Source organism: Mobula hypostoma, chromosome 8 (genome assembly GCF_963921235.1).
Source record: "Mobula hypostoma chromosome 8, sMobHyp1.1, whole genome shotgun sequence".
In the NCBI taxonomy this organism is placed as follows: Eukaryota; Metazoa; Chordata; class Chondrichthyes; order Myliobatiformes; family Myliobatidae; genus Mobula; species Mobula hypostoma.
Genome location: NC_086104.1, coordinates 56,066,874 through 56,080,034, shown reverse-complemented (window position 1 = coordinate 56,080,034; position 13,161 = coordinate 56,066,874). Strand labels below are relative to the sequence as shown.

Genomic DNA, 13,161 nt, shown 5'->3' with positions numbered 1-13,161 from the left:
TAATATGATTGAACAAATTAACGGCCATGTTGCTTTGAGAAGTTCTTTTGCTGGGTGAATCTGAGCAAAGAATCAAGATCTTACAGTTATCACCATTCTCATATAAAATGAAACAAAATACTTGGGGGAGGGAAGGTTTAATCTGAAATACTGAACTGCAGGACACTATCTGGGTAATATGCCCAAGAACAGTCTGATTTAGTACGTGACTAGTGGATTTATTGCTCTGCTTACTATCCAGAAGGAGAAGCTGATCAGTACAGGTGACCTCCTCTTATGGTTAGGAAGGGGGCTGCATTCCTTGAAAATGATCTGCACTACAATTTGCTGGGACTTGAAGTCATACCATCTGCATGCATCAAGAATGCAAGTTTTAAAATGTTTATTTACTTATTTTATCTAAATTTTGTATGGGCAAATTTTTATTGTATAGGTTGTTTTCTTTTTAGTATTGTTTTGTGGAATCCGTAAAGGCATGAATCCATTACCTAAACTGCCTTAAAGTGGAGGTCACCAGTACTTGAAACACCTTATGTTAGTGACCTGACAATCCATTATTTAGTATAATTGTGTTGTTCCATGAGAGACACTAGTTACTGTTTTAATTTGTATCCGAATATTGATTTGTTTGCAGCTTCTGGTTTCAGATTGCATGTGTGTGCATCTGGGAATATGGTTTATGCAAAACCTCATTTTTAAATCTGGTAATGATTACAGTTAAAATGTGCCTGAACACTCAATAGTATAGAAGTTCTTGATATTATAAAGGTGGCTTGAGCTTTCAGTTTGGCAAGCTGATGCTTGTCCAAAAATGAGTCAAGAATATCAGCTCAAGAATGTTGACATTAAACCAGAGATCATTTTTAATTTAAGTAATAAGTCAATTAACTCCTAAACAAATATAAAAGGGTATCTTTTCCAATGACTTATTGAGTTACAAATATTTATATTCTACATTTGTATGTGACATGAAGTTAAAGTGTTAAACTAGTTTGTGGTGAAAGATATTGAGGGAAATTATTAAGCTAACCAAACGTACATAGAACATAAAACAGTACAGTGGGATCTTGGCCTGAAACGTCGACTCTTTATTCCTTTCCATAAATAGTGCCTGATCTGCTGAGTGCTCTAGCGTTCTTTTGTGTTACTACAGTACAAGCCTGATGTAGTGCCAACCTCTGTGCAGTACATATTTGTACGCTTTTAAACATTGTTTGGAGTTATTAGTTGGAACACAGTACTATGTTCAGTGCACAGAAATAATTTCTTGTGCTAGGTATTTTCCAGATGATGCTACAGCTGAGATGTTAGATGAATGGCGGCCATTGATGTGTCCTTTTGATGTCACCATGCAGAAGGCAATCAGCTATTTTGAAATGTTCCTTCCAACCTCTCTTCCGCCTTATTTGCATCACAAAGGATTTAGGTCAGTTTACAACTTTATCCTAATTTATTGTAATTTGTCTTTACTTTTCCTTGTTTATCATTTCAACATTCGGTATTAACACTATCAATATGACTGAAGATGATTAGACTATTCTAATTATTTTTTTTGTTGGTTTTATGGTCTGGTAATTCTTGACTAAGGCTTAGAATATTGCAAAATAAAACAGCCAAAAGAGACTTCAGGAAAAAATACATTTGATAAACCTAATAGAGTCCTTTTAAAGATGCTCTTGATATTGAAAGTACAGTCAATGCAGTACATATAGACTTTGTCAAAACTGGTTAAGTGGATGAAGATACATATGAAGGTAGAAATTTGATTTTTAAAAGATGTATGGAGGAAAGTATAGAACAAAAATGCAGTTTGGAATGAATTGTGAGATGCAGTGGCTTCCCTACCCCCCCCCCCCACCACCCCACCACCCCACAAGATTTCTTGTAATTGCAAATAACAACTTGTGGTAGAAATGATGTACATACAATGGTGGTAGAAAGTTTGTGAACCCCTATAGAATTTTCTCTATTTCTGCATAAATGTGACCTAAACTTTGATCAGATCTTCATGCAAGTCCTAGAACTGGACCAAGAGATCCCGATTAAATAAATAACGCAAGTATAAGCACACATTCTTCAGGTGTGCTTCTGTTGATTGTGAGTAAGGAGAACCTGTTATTACTGATTGATACAGATTGTGGTCTCCTGATGAAGTAGTCTAGGTCCCAGTTGTAGAGGGAAGCAGTTTTGAAGCTTGATGTATGATTTGCTGTTTTCTGGATACTTCATGGGCACTAGCACACACCCCTGCCTCAATCCTATGCGTACAAGGAAGGGCTCGGACTCTTGTCCTCCTATAGTCACCTGAGCAGTCATCCCATCGTGGGACTGGCGAAGATGTTAACAAATTTATTGGGACACCCAGACCTGGGGAGGACATCCCATAGGAACTCTTTTTGCACAGTCTCTTTGCACTAGCGCCGGTGCTCTTTAACATCTTCCTCTTGTGTGTTACCAAGCTTCTTCATAACGAGATTGAAGGCAGCAGCGGTGTGGCAGTGGATGTCAGATTAGATGGCAACCTCTTTGACATCAGGAGGCTCCACGCAACCACCAAACTCCATAGAGAGCGGGTCCTGGAGCTGCAGTATGCAGACGGCTGTGCTCTTGTGGCCCATACTCCGGAGGATCGTCAGACTGTCCTTGCTGTGGCGGTGAGAGCGTACAGCAGGATGGGGCTGACTGTCAATACCACCAAGACAGAAGCGGTTTGCCAGTGGAGTACCAGTGTCCCACCCACTCTACCTGCCTTCTCTGTTGGTGATGAAAAGCTGTCAGTAGTGCCATCTTTCAAATATCTGGGGAGTATTCTCTGAGGGTAGTGGCATTGACGACGACATCCAGAGCCGCATTAAACAGGCATCAGCTGCCTTTAGGAGACTTTGGCGTAGAGTCTTTCAGAACAGGAGCCTTCGTCCCTTCACAAAGGTCACCGTATACCAAGCGGTCTGTCTCACCACCCTCTATAGCTTTGAAGCTTGGGTAACCTACAGCTGTCACATTAAGTCCTTGGAGCACTTCCACATAAGCTGCCTCCAGTGCATCCTGGGAATTACCTGGCGTGAGCGGGTGCGTCACACTGAAATACTTGTAAAGACCAACTGCAGGAGTATTGAAGCCGTGATCACCCAGCGTCAGTTGCAGTGGTTGGGGCACGTGATAAGGATGCCCCCATGTCAGCTACCCCGCAGAGTGTTATATGGCCAACTACATCATGGTCGACGCTCAGCTGGAAGGTCGAAGAAGTGCTATAAGGATTAGATGAAGAATGCTTTAAGGAAGTGCAAGATCAGACCCGAGGACCTGGAGGATGTTGCTGCTGTCCGTACCACTTGGCGACGACTGTGTAGGGACGGGGTTCGTATTCTGGAGGTGGAAAGAACAACCAGAAGACAGCAGAAGAGAGCCAGGAGAAATGCAGCCATGGGTCCCACCACTATCATCACCACTACTACATATACATGTCCCACCTGCAATAGAGCTTGTGGGCCCGGGATAGGACTATATAGTCATCAAAGATCTCACTGTTAAAGGGTGGACATCATCATTGGATTTCGATGGACAACCAAAGAGAGAGATACTTCAAAGTTGAGTGGAGAGCCAGTGAAATTGCATCTGCTGCAGACTTGTGGAGATAGGCAAATTCCAGCAGTTCAGGTTCTTGCTCAGGCAGGATTTAATTCTAACTGTGATTAACCTCTCAAAGCACTGTATCACAGTAGTTGGGAGTGCTACTGGGCGATGGTTGTTGAGACATCATAACCCTTTTCTTGGGTCTGGTTTATGCTCTTTTGCAGCAGGAGGAAGCTTCCCACTGAAGTTCTGAGGATGAAGATATTATTGAGCACTGCATTGAGTTGTTCAGCACAGATTTTCTGTACCTTGCCAGGTACACCACAGGGACATGATGTCTTACAAATGTTCATACTCTTGAAAACTGTTCTGACGGCCTCTGAGATGGCGATCACAGTGTTCCCAGATGCTGTGGGGATTCATGCAGGTGTAGTTTTATTCTGCCTTTCAAAGCGTGCATAAAAGGCATTGAACTCATCCGGGGGGGGGTGGGGTGAAGTAACACTGCATTTATGCTGTTGGATTTTGCCTTGTAGGGAGTAATGGCATTCAAAGCCTGCTGTCATGTATTCAGTTGTGTCTCCAACATCACTTGGAATTGCATTTTTGCTCTCATGATGGCCTTCCGTAGGTCGTACCTAGACTTTGTGTAGGGTTCTGGATCACTGCTCTTGAATGCTATGGATTAGTTCTCTGCAGACTGTGAATCTTCTGGTTTATCCAGGGTTTCTGGTTTGGGCAGACTCTGAGGGATCTTTAGGCAGTGAATTTACTTTGGCGATGCTTAGGATAAGAAAGTGCAAGTACTAAGTACAGTATTTAGAAACATTTTGAATGTTTACATAGAGCAATGATCATTATGTTGACATTTAGTGATGAAAAACAAGGTGATGCCGGAATCATTGTAAGATCTAGAGCTCAGTGCGTAAGTGAGACATTAAATATAAACTATTTACTTTGGAGAATATGAGGAAATGTTAGTACACAGTGTGATGCTATAGAGTTTTTGTAGCTGAAGCAGAGTAGTTTAAGGGGATGAAAGTTGGATAGAAGAGAAAGGGTGATGTAAGCAGCTGCACAAATACAGCAGAGCCTGCTGAGAGATCATATTAGCTGACATGGTGTGGATAAATGCTTATGTTCCACTTACACCCTCTCCTGGGGAGCCATTGCAGTGGCAGCAGCATTTAGTAAACTTTGGCTCTCAGTTTCAGGGATGTAGGTTTGATTCTGCCCTTGGATATGATCTGTAAGAAGTTTTCATGTTCTCTTCTTAACTGCATGGGTTTTGGGGTGCTTCAACCCTCTGAAACATGCAGGTTAATTTATTGTCCACTAAAACTTACTCTTTAATGTAGGTGGGTGCTAAAGGATCAATAGAATTACTGACAGGTTCAACTTCCTCACAGACAGGACCCAGGCTGTAAAAATAGGGGACAAGCTCTCCTCTACAATCACTCTGCGCACCGGTGCCCCACAAGGCTGTGTACTCAGCCCCCTGCTGTACTCACTGTACACCCATGATTGTGTAGCCAAGTTTCCATCAAACTCAATATGTAAGTTACACTCACAACACGCTGGAGGAACTCAGCAGGTCGGGCAGCATCTGTGGAAAAGATCAGTCGACGTTTCGGGCCAGAACCCTTCGTCAGGACGGGGGGTTCTGGCCCGAAACGTCGACTGATCTTTTCCACTGTTGCTGCCCGACCTGCTGAGTTCCTCCAGCGTGTTGTGAGTGTTGCTTTGACCCCAGCATCTGCAGATTATTTTGTGTTCAATATATAAGTTTGCTGATGATACATCAATTGTAGGCCGTATCTTGGATAATGATGAGTTTGAGTACAGAGAGCAAATTAAGAACCTGGTGGCATGGTGCAAAGACAATAACCTATCCCTCAACATCAGCAAGACGAAGGAATTGGTTGTTGACTTCAGAAGGAGTAGCGGACCGCACAACCCAATTTACATCGGTGGTGCACAAGTGGGACAGGTCAAAAGCTTTAAGTTCCTCGGGGTCAATATCACAAATGACCTGACTTGGTCCAACCAAGCAGAGTCCACGGCCAAGAAGGCTCACCAGTGCCTTTACTTCCTGAGAAAACTAAAGAAATTTGGCCTGTCCCCTGAAACCCTCAGTAATTTTTATAGTTGCACCATAGAAAGCATTCCTCTAGGGTGCATCACAACCTGGTATGGAAGTTGTCTTGTCCAAGACCGAAAGAAGCTGCAGAAAATTGTGAACACGGGCAGCACATCACACAAACCAATCTTACATCCGTGGACTCACTTTACACTGCACACTGTCGGAGCAGTGCTGCCAGGATAATCAAGGACACGACCCACCCAGCCAACACACACTTTTCGTCCCTCTTCCCTCCGGGTGAAGGCTCAGGAGCTTGAAAACTCGTATGGCCAGATTTGGGAACAGCTTCTTTCCAACTGTGATAAGACTGCTGAACAGATCCTGACCCGGATCTGGGCCGTACCCTCCAAATATCCAGACCTGCCTCTTGGTTTTTTTGCACTACCTTAATTCCCATTTTTCTATTTTCTATTTATGATTTATAATTTAAATTTCTAATATTTACTAATTTTAACTATTTTTAATATTTTTAATATTTGTAATCCAGGGAGTGGGAAGTGCAGAATCAAATATCGCTGTGATGATTGTACGTTCTAGTACCAATTGTTTGGTAATTTTAAAGTATAAAGGTTCAGCAGGAGAGCTATATAGAAGCTGATCTGAACTTAATAGGCTGAATAGCTTCCTGCTGTGTTTAAAAAGTTAGTCATTACTGATGGGAGGCTGACAATTTTCCATTACAGAGAGGAAAATGTATATCTGGAGTGAAAATCACTAAAATCATTTTGATGCTAATATCATTTTCAACTGAATTCCTTTTCTAAATCTTGATGCAATTATTCTGAATTCTGTAAACTTTTTAAAATCTGAAGCCTTTGATTTATCTCTAGTCCTCATTTAGCAGGACAGGAGTTAATTCGCTATGGATTCTCACATTCTCAATATATTTTGTGTAAGAGCCTTGATTATTTTGCTTATTAATCATTTGTTTTCATTAATGTATTTGGCATCATATTTGTTTAATTTCTGCAGGCTTTGGTTTGATGAATTTATGGGCCTCTATGTCTCAGTTCAGAATCTCCCACAGTGGGAAGGGGTAAGTCGGTTCTTCCAATTGACTCAGATCGATAATGCTGCTTAGAATCAATGGTCTTACTGACAATACCTGGCTTCAACTCTCCACCACTCCTCAGTCATTTCAATTTTTGCAGCATATTGGGTATTCAATTTTGGCTTAGTCACGTACTCTTACATATAATTTCAACCTGCTTTTCACAACTTTCATTAGTCTGCACAGGCTGTCCCTGGGTAATGAACGAGTTCTAATTTTTTGACATCCCGAAGTTAATTTTTTTTCGTAAGTAGAAATGTACAACATTCACTTGGTACGTTTCCCACAGTATTATAATGAATGGCGTCAAAGCTAATAAGAAACAATAATTATTATTAAAGGTAAAGAAAGAGGAAACTACTGATGTTTATAGGAATGATTATGTATGAATTCTATGTATTAAATTCATGTCATGCATTAGTACTTTGAATACTATGCTTTCATAGTACTAATGTATGACTTTTGAATTTAATGTTATGGGAGCTTGTGCTATGAAGGGGTATCTATAAATTGGGTGTTCATAAGTAGGGAACAGCCTGTAATTGGTTACATCCCTACTGTGGTCTGAGCCTTACTGTTTACACTGAATCCCAAAGCAAGCTTATATCTGTCGATCCTCCATTACAAGGAATGCATGCTTTTACCTCTAAGGCTTTGTTCAATTCATATTAGTTGCTGAAGCCTTGTCCAAGCCTTTGTAACCTTTATTCTAGATGATTTTCATGATCTCTTGGATAAATTCCTAATTCCCAAAAGGGCATGAAACTTGCACTTACTGAACTACTCTCTGTGGACAACAGCCTTGAAATGGGATACCCTGAGACTCTCTTTATCATTGTTGGTGACTTTTAAATAGGCCAATTTAAAAAGTGTGTTACCAAAATACTACCAGCACATCACCTGTCACACCAGGGATCTAAACACCCTTGACCATTGCTGTACAATGACCAGAGATGCCTACTAAGTCATCCTTGTCCACACTTTGGTAAATCTTACCACCATTCTGTGCTCCTTTCTGCATACAAATTGAAATGGGAGGATTCAGTACAGAAAGTTGTACAATGCTGCTCTGAGGAAATAGGTGAGGTTGTCAGCAACTGAGTCAATAGTTTGGTCTTTGTTCGCAGACTCAGCTGCCAGCTGAGAGTGTCACCGCCATCATGGGCTTTAACAGCTAGTGTCTTGAGGACGGTGTACCAGAGAAGACAATCTGGGTGTTCACAAACTGGAGACCATGGCTGAACCAGGGATCCACTCTCTGAAGACTAGCACTGCAGCGTTCAAATCCCGTGACCTTGACCTTTACAAGAAATTGCAACATGACCTCTGTAAAGCCATCAGAGAGCTCAAGAGACAATACAGATCCAAAATCGAATCCCTGACCAGTCTTCAATTATGTTGGGGCTTACGCTCTATGATGGGCTAAAAAACGATCAGGCAGCCTCACTGGCATAGCATGGCCCTTCCCGATTAGCTTGAAATACTCTGCGTGGTTTGAATAGAAGGGAATTAGTAAGTGGACAGAGCGAAGACAGAGGGCTTAGTACATGGTGTCATGGCAGTAACCTTTCCCTCAATGTCATCAAGACAAATGAGCTGGTCATTGACTTCAGGAAGGAGGCTGGTGCACATGCTTCTGTCTCCATCAATGGTATTGAGTTTGTGAGGTTTGAGAACTTCAAATTCCTAGGAGTGAGCATCACCAAAAGCATGTCTTGGTCCAAACATGTAGATGCCATAGAAAAGAAAGCCCATCAAAACTTCTACTTGCTGTAGAGTCTAAAGAAATTTGGCATGTCGCTGTTGACTCTTAACCATTTTTTTCACTGCACCTTAGAAAGCATCCTATCTGGATGCATTGCTGCTTGGTATGGGCAGCTGCTCTGCCTGTGACTGCAAGAAACTGCAGAGAGTTGTGGACACAGTTCAGCACCTCATGGAAACTAGGCCCCTCCATGGACTGCCTATACATGGTGCCTCAGTAAAGCAGCAGCATAATCAGAGAACCATTCACCCTGGTCATGCTCTCTTTTCCCCTCTCCCATCATGCAGAAGATACAAAAAATCTGAAAGCAAGAGCCACCAGACTCCAGGACAGCTTCTATTCCACTGTTAGAGGACTATTGAATGGTTCCTAAGTATGATAAGATAGACTCTTGACCTCACAGTCTACCTCATTATGATCTTGCACCAATTTGTCTACCTGCACTACCTTTTCTCTGTTGCTTTTACACTTTATTCTGCAGGTTTACCTTATTCTAGCTCAGTGCACTGTAATGAAATGATATGTATGAACAATATGCAAGACAGTATCTTGCTTGGTACATGTAACAGTAATAAACCAATTTCATTTCCTATTCACCATAATCTTGAGATCACCTACAAAGTTTTAGCCTGTATCACATCATCTTCAAGGCACATACAGTCTTTGCCAATGTGCGTTCGTCCCTGGCACTTGAAAGCTTCAGAATTAAAAATGTTCAATTTTAGTAATGTTATTCATCGTACCACCCTCTCAAAAAATACAGCATTTTGTAGACCGATTTTGAAAAAAAAAGGAAATCTGCATTCTTCCAGCTTTTTGTTTTTTTTTTTGTAATCCTGTTCTCCTGACTACATTATAATTGCACATGTCCCATTCTCTGAATGGGGGTACTAGGGTTCTAATCAGAAACAGGTTTATTATCACTGGCATGTGTTGTGAAATTTGTTAACTTAGCAGCAGCAGTTCAATGCAATACATAATATAGAAGAAGAAAAAAATAATAAAATAAATCAATTACAGTATACATATGTTGAATGGATTAAAAATCGTGTAAGAAAAAACAAATAATATATATTTAAAAAGTGAGGTCGTGTTCATGGGTTCAATGTCCATTTAGCAATTGGATGACAGAGGGAAAGTCTCATTCATCCCTTTAAAGCTTGGTAAATGCCCAGTTTTTATCATAATTTTTGTTCGCCCCTCCTATTTTTCCCTCCTTTAGCTTGGGGTCCATTATTTTTAAGTGGGTTCTAGAGTACAATTTTTTTTTGTATTTTGCAGTAATTTTCTAGCAATCCAGCGATTCTGAATTGAATTTACTTGTCATAGGTTAATGCATTAAATCCTAAACAAAAATGTTTCTGTTATATTGACAGAATTTGGTAAACCTGTTTGCTCGTTTGGCTACAGAGAACATTGGGTACATTGATTGGGATGAATACATTCCAAAGGTAACTTGCATTCTTATTTTAAAGTGTGGTGATGAGCTGTTTGTGGCTTTCCAGTTTTGAGTCACTGCCTTGGTGAGGTTCTGGTAGGCAACATGATTGTAAAAACTGCATATGTACTTTAGGCAAAAACCTCAGCAAAAAATTAAATAAAAATCTTCAGGGTTTTCCTGTGGCTTACTCTTGGGCATTATTTTGTGCAGCTGAAACAGTGGTGTTGCAGGGGATGGTTCCAGTAACTATACCTGCAAATTCAGGATAAAATGTAGTGACAGTTGAATCAAGCCACCAGCTTTAACCTTTAAAGACAAACTATGCTTAAGTTTGTTAAACTTAAGAAATGGAATTAGATTGGTTTTTGAGGCAAAATAATTAGCAGGGCTTGAGCAAGGCGTACAGTTGAGCAAGGAACTGACAAAAACAATTAGCAAAGTGACCTTTATTGCTGTAAGGATTTTCTTTGAGTTGTTTCTTAAAAATTCCAGAAAATTTAATCAAAGTTCAAATAAACAAGGTATTGTACAGGAGGCACAGGTGATCTCAGATACCGGAATAAGGAACAGTTAGCACTCAGCTGGAGGAACAGTGAGTTGAATTGTGGAGAGTTTGAGTTTCTCTGCTTCTCACCTATCACCCAACCAACCTCTGCACCCAGCGTATCATCCTTTGTTATTTCCGCCAGCTGCAGTGAGATTCCACTGCTAGCCACATCTTCTCCCCACTTCTTTCTGCCTTCCACAGGGACCACTCATTCTGCGACACCCTGCTTAGCTCATTCCTTTCTGATCTCTGGATCTTTCCTTGCAATGCTTGTTCTTTCACCTCCTCTCTCGCCTCCAGGATCTAAATATTCTTCCCAAAGATTCGCATGCACCTCATCTGATCTTGTTTACTGCATTCAGTGCTCCTGATGATGTGGCCTCTATGTCAGCGAAAGCAAGCGCAGACTAGGTAACAGATTTATTGAGCACCTAAAGTCTGTTCACAATGGCTATTCATGGTGCATGCCGGTTCAACGCCCCTTTCCCACACCAGCCTCGGCCTTCTCCAATGCTCGGTGAGGCCTAATGCAAACGAGGAACAGCGCCTCAGATTCCACCTGGGAAATCTGCAACCCGATGGTATGAACATTGAATTTTTTAGTTCCAGATAACCCTTGCCGCCTCCTACTTCACCCCTTCCTTTGGATTCGCTCCAGTCATTCATTTTTATCTGTTAACCGACCCACACCTACAGATCCTGGTTTCATCCATTTGCTACCCATACATTTTACCCATTGGATTTCCACCACCCTTTTCTGATTCCACCCGAATACTTCTCCCTGAAAGAATCCCCTTATTGCCTTTTTACTTAACACATTCAAGCACAGGTAGCTTTTGTGTTCTTGCTTCATCACCCTCCGAGGTGACTCCACCTTCACCTTCCCCTCCTCTCACCTTTCCCCATTTGCCTGATCTAACAATCACTTGTCTCTGTGTCACCATTCCCAACTCTTCTTAATACTAGCTACCTTCTCTCTTCACTCTTCATCTTTTTGCAGGGTTTCAGCCTGAAACACAGCATTTCCTTCCCTTCTACAGAAAATGCTTGACTTGCTGATTTCTTCCATTAGATTGTTTGTAATATTGTCTATGTGGAAATGATTTGGGGAAAATTTTTACAAGTTAATGGAATTTAAGAGTTTTAAAGTATTTCTAAATAAGTAAGTTATTGGAAAGATTTTACTTTTTAGAACAGATAATTATCTGCAATCTAAGTGTCTTGCATTGATTCTGCTTTATCAAAATCTTGTATGGGGAAAGCATTCGTCAGCCTTCTTCAAAGCTGGTACAAAATCTTGGCAGGCAAGACTGGCTTTCATGTTGATCTTCCTGATTGATTTTGTATTAATGTGCAGTCTGCAGAGTTGCAATGAATTGGCAACATGTCTGGGATTTTCAGGTCAAATCTTTCCTACCTGTAATTCTCTTAGTTGCTTTCTGGTTCATTAGTTATTATGGTAAACACTAGTCAGAGCCTTGTCATTGCTGGCTTCATAATTCGGAACATTAAAGTGGTGTTTGCTTCAAAACATCATAAATATCAATTGTGATTTTTGTTTGTTTCTTTATCAGTTATTCAAAATAGCTGAAGAAAGGTGTTGCTACACCTTTTTTTTTATAAAGGTTGTCAATTTGGTGTTTTTGTGTCCTAGCTAAAACTAATTAAGGTGAAATTATGTGTTTTATATGGCATTGGTTACTGATTATCTCTTATTTTACAGATTTTTACCAGATTTCTGAGAAGTTTAAATCTGCCAGTAGGAAGCAGTCAAGTGTCAACTTCCAAATTTTTATCAAATGCATATGAAATAGGCCATGTGGTGGTTTGGATCACATCCATGCTGGTTAGTTGTTAATTGTAGATTTTACTAGGCTATTCAGAGGATGTGTTATTTATTTATCTTGCAGTAAATATGAGTGAACAGATTTGTATCTAATTTTATTCCTGTGCTAAAATATGTTTTTGAAATTATAAATACTCAATATTATTGACTAATGAACTGAAATATAAAAAAATCAGTTGATGTAGAATGCATTTGTCAATAGAAATATTTGTTAATTATACAAAGCTAGGATTTCCAACATTGTATTTTATCTTTCATGGGACCGGTGGTGAGTGTTTTTTTTGGTGGGTTTATGATGTCCCACAATAACCAGTGATCTCAAGAATGGGTTAGGTTTAATAAGCTACTACAGTCATTGCATGAAACGAAAGAGGGTGAAGACTATCTAGAGACCCCCTTGAAATTTATGTATTAAATTCAAAATGTACTGCTCTATACCATTTGAAAAGTAATATGGACAAACCTAATTTTTTCAGTCCTGATGAAGGGTCTTGGCCTGAAATGTGATTTGTTTATTTCCCTCCATAGCAGGGAACTGCTTGATCTGCTGAGTTCCTTCAGCATTTTGTGTGTAGCACTGATAGGTTAATTGCTATTGTAAATAACTTCATACTCTAAGTAAATTGCTGTTGTAAATTACTTCATTGTCATAGTTAGCGTGAGAGGAGTAAATTGTGAGATTATGGGAGAAAGAGAATGAGATTGATAGGGTTAATCTATTAGAGTTGCAAGAACATGGTGTGTTGAATGTTTTCTTTTCTTAGCATAGGAAAGTTATCAGTACGTGTGTAAAAC

At 40.3% G+C, this 13,161-nt stretch overlaps 1 protein-coding gene across 3 annotated transcripts in view; it reads left to right on the top strand.

The window, feature by feature from the left end:
• Positions 1–13,161, top strand: part of LOC134350545 (proteasome activator complex subunit 4-like) — a 149,056-nt gene that overhangs the window by 23,414 nt on the left and 112,481 nt on the right. For all 3 annotated transcript variants that reach the window (XM_063055875.1, XM_063055874.1, XM_063055876.1), the window contains 4 exons: positions 1,277–1,426; positions 6,689–6,752; positions 9,909–9,983; positions 12,244–12,366. In XM_063055875.1, the coding sequence (XP_062911945.1) occupies positions 1,277–1,426; positions 6,689–6,752; positions 9,909–9,983; positions 12,244–12,366 (412 nt within the window). The remainder of the gene's footprint in view (positions 1–1,276; positions 1,427–6,688; positions 6,753–9,908; positions 9,984–12,243; positions 12,367–13,161) is intronic.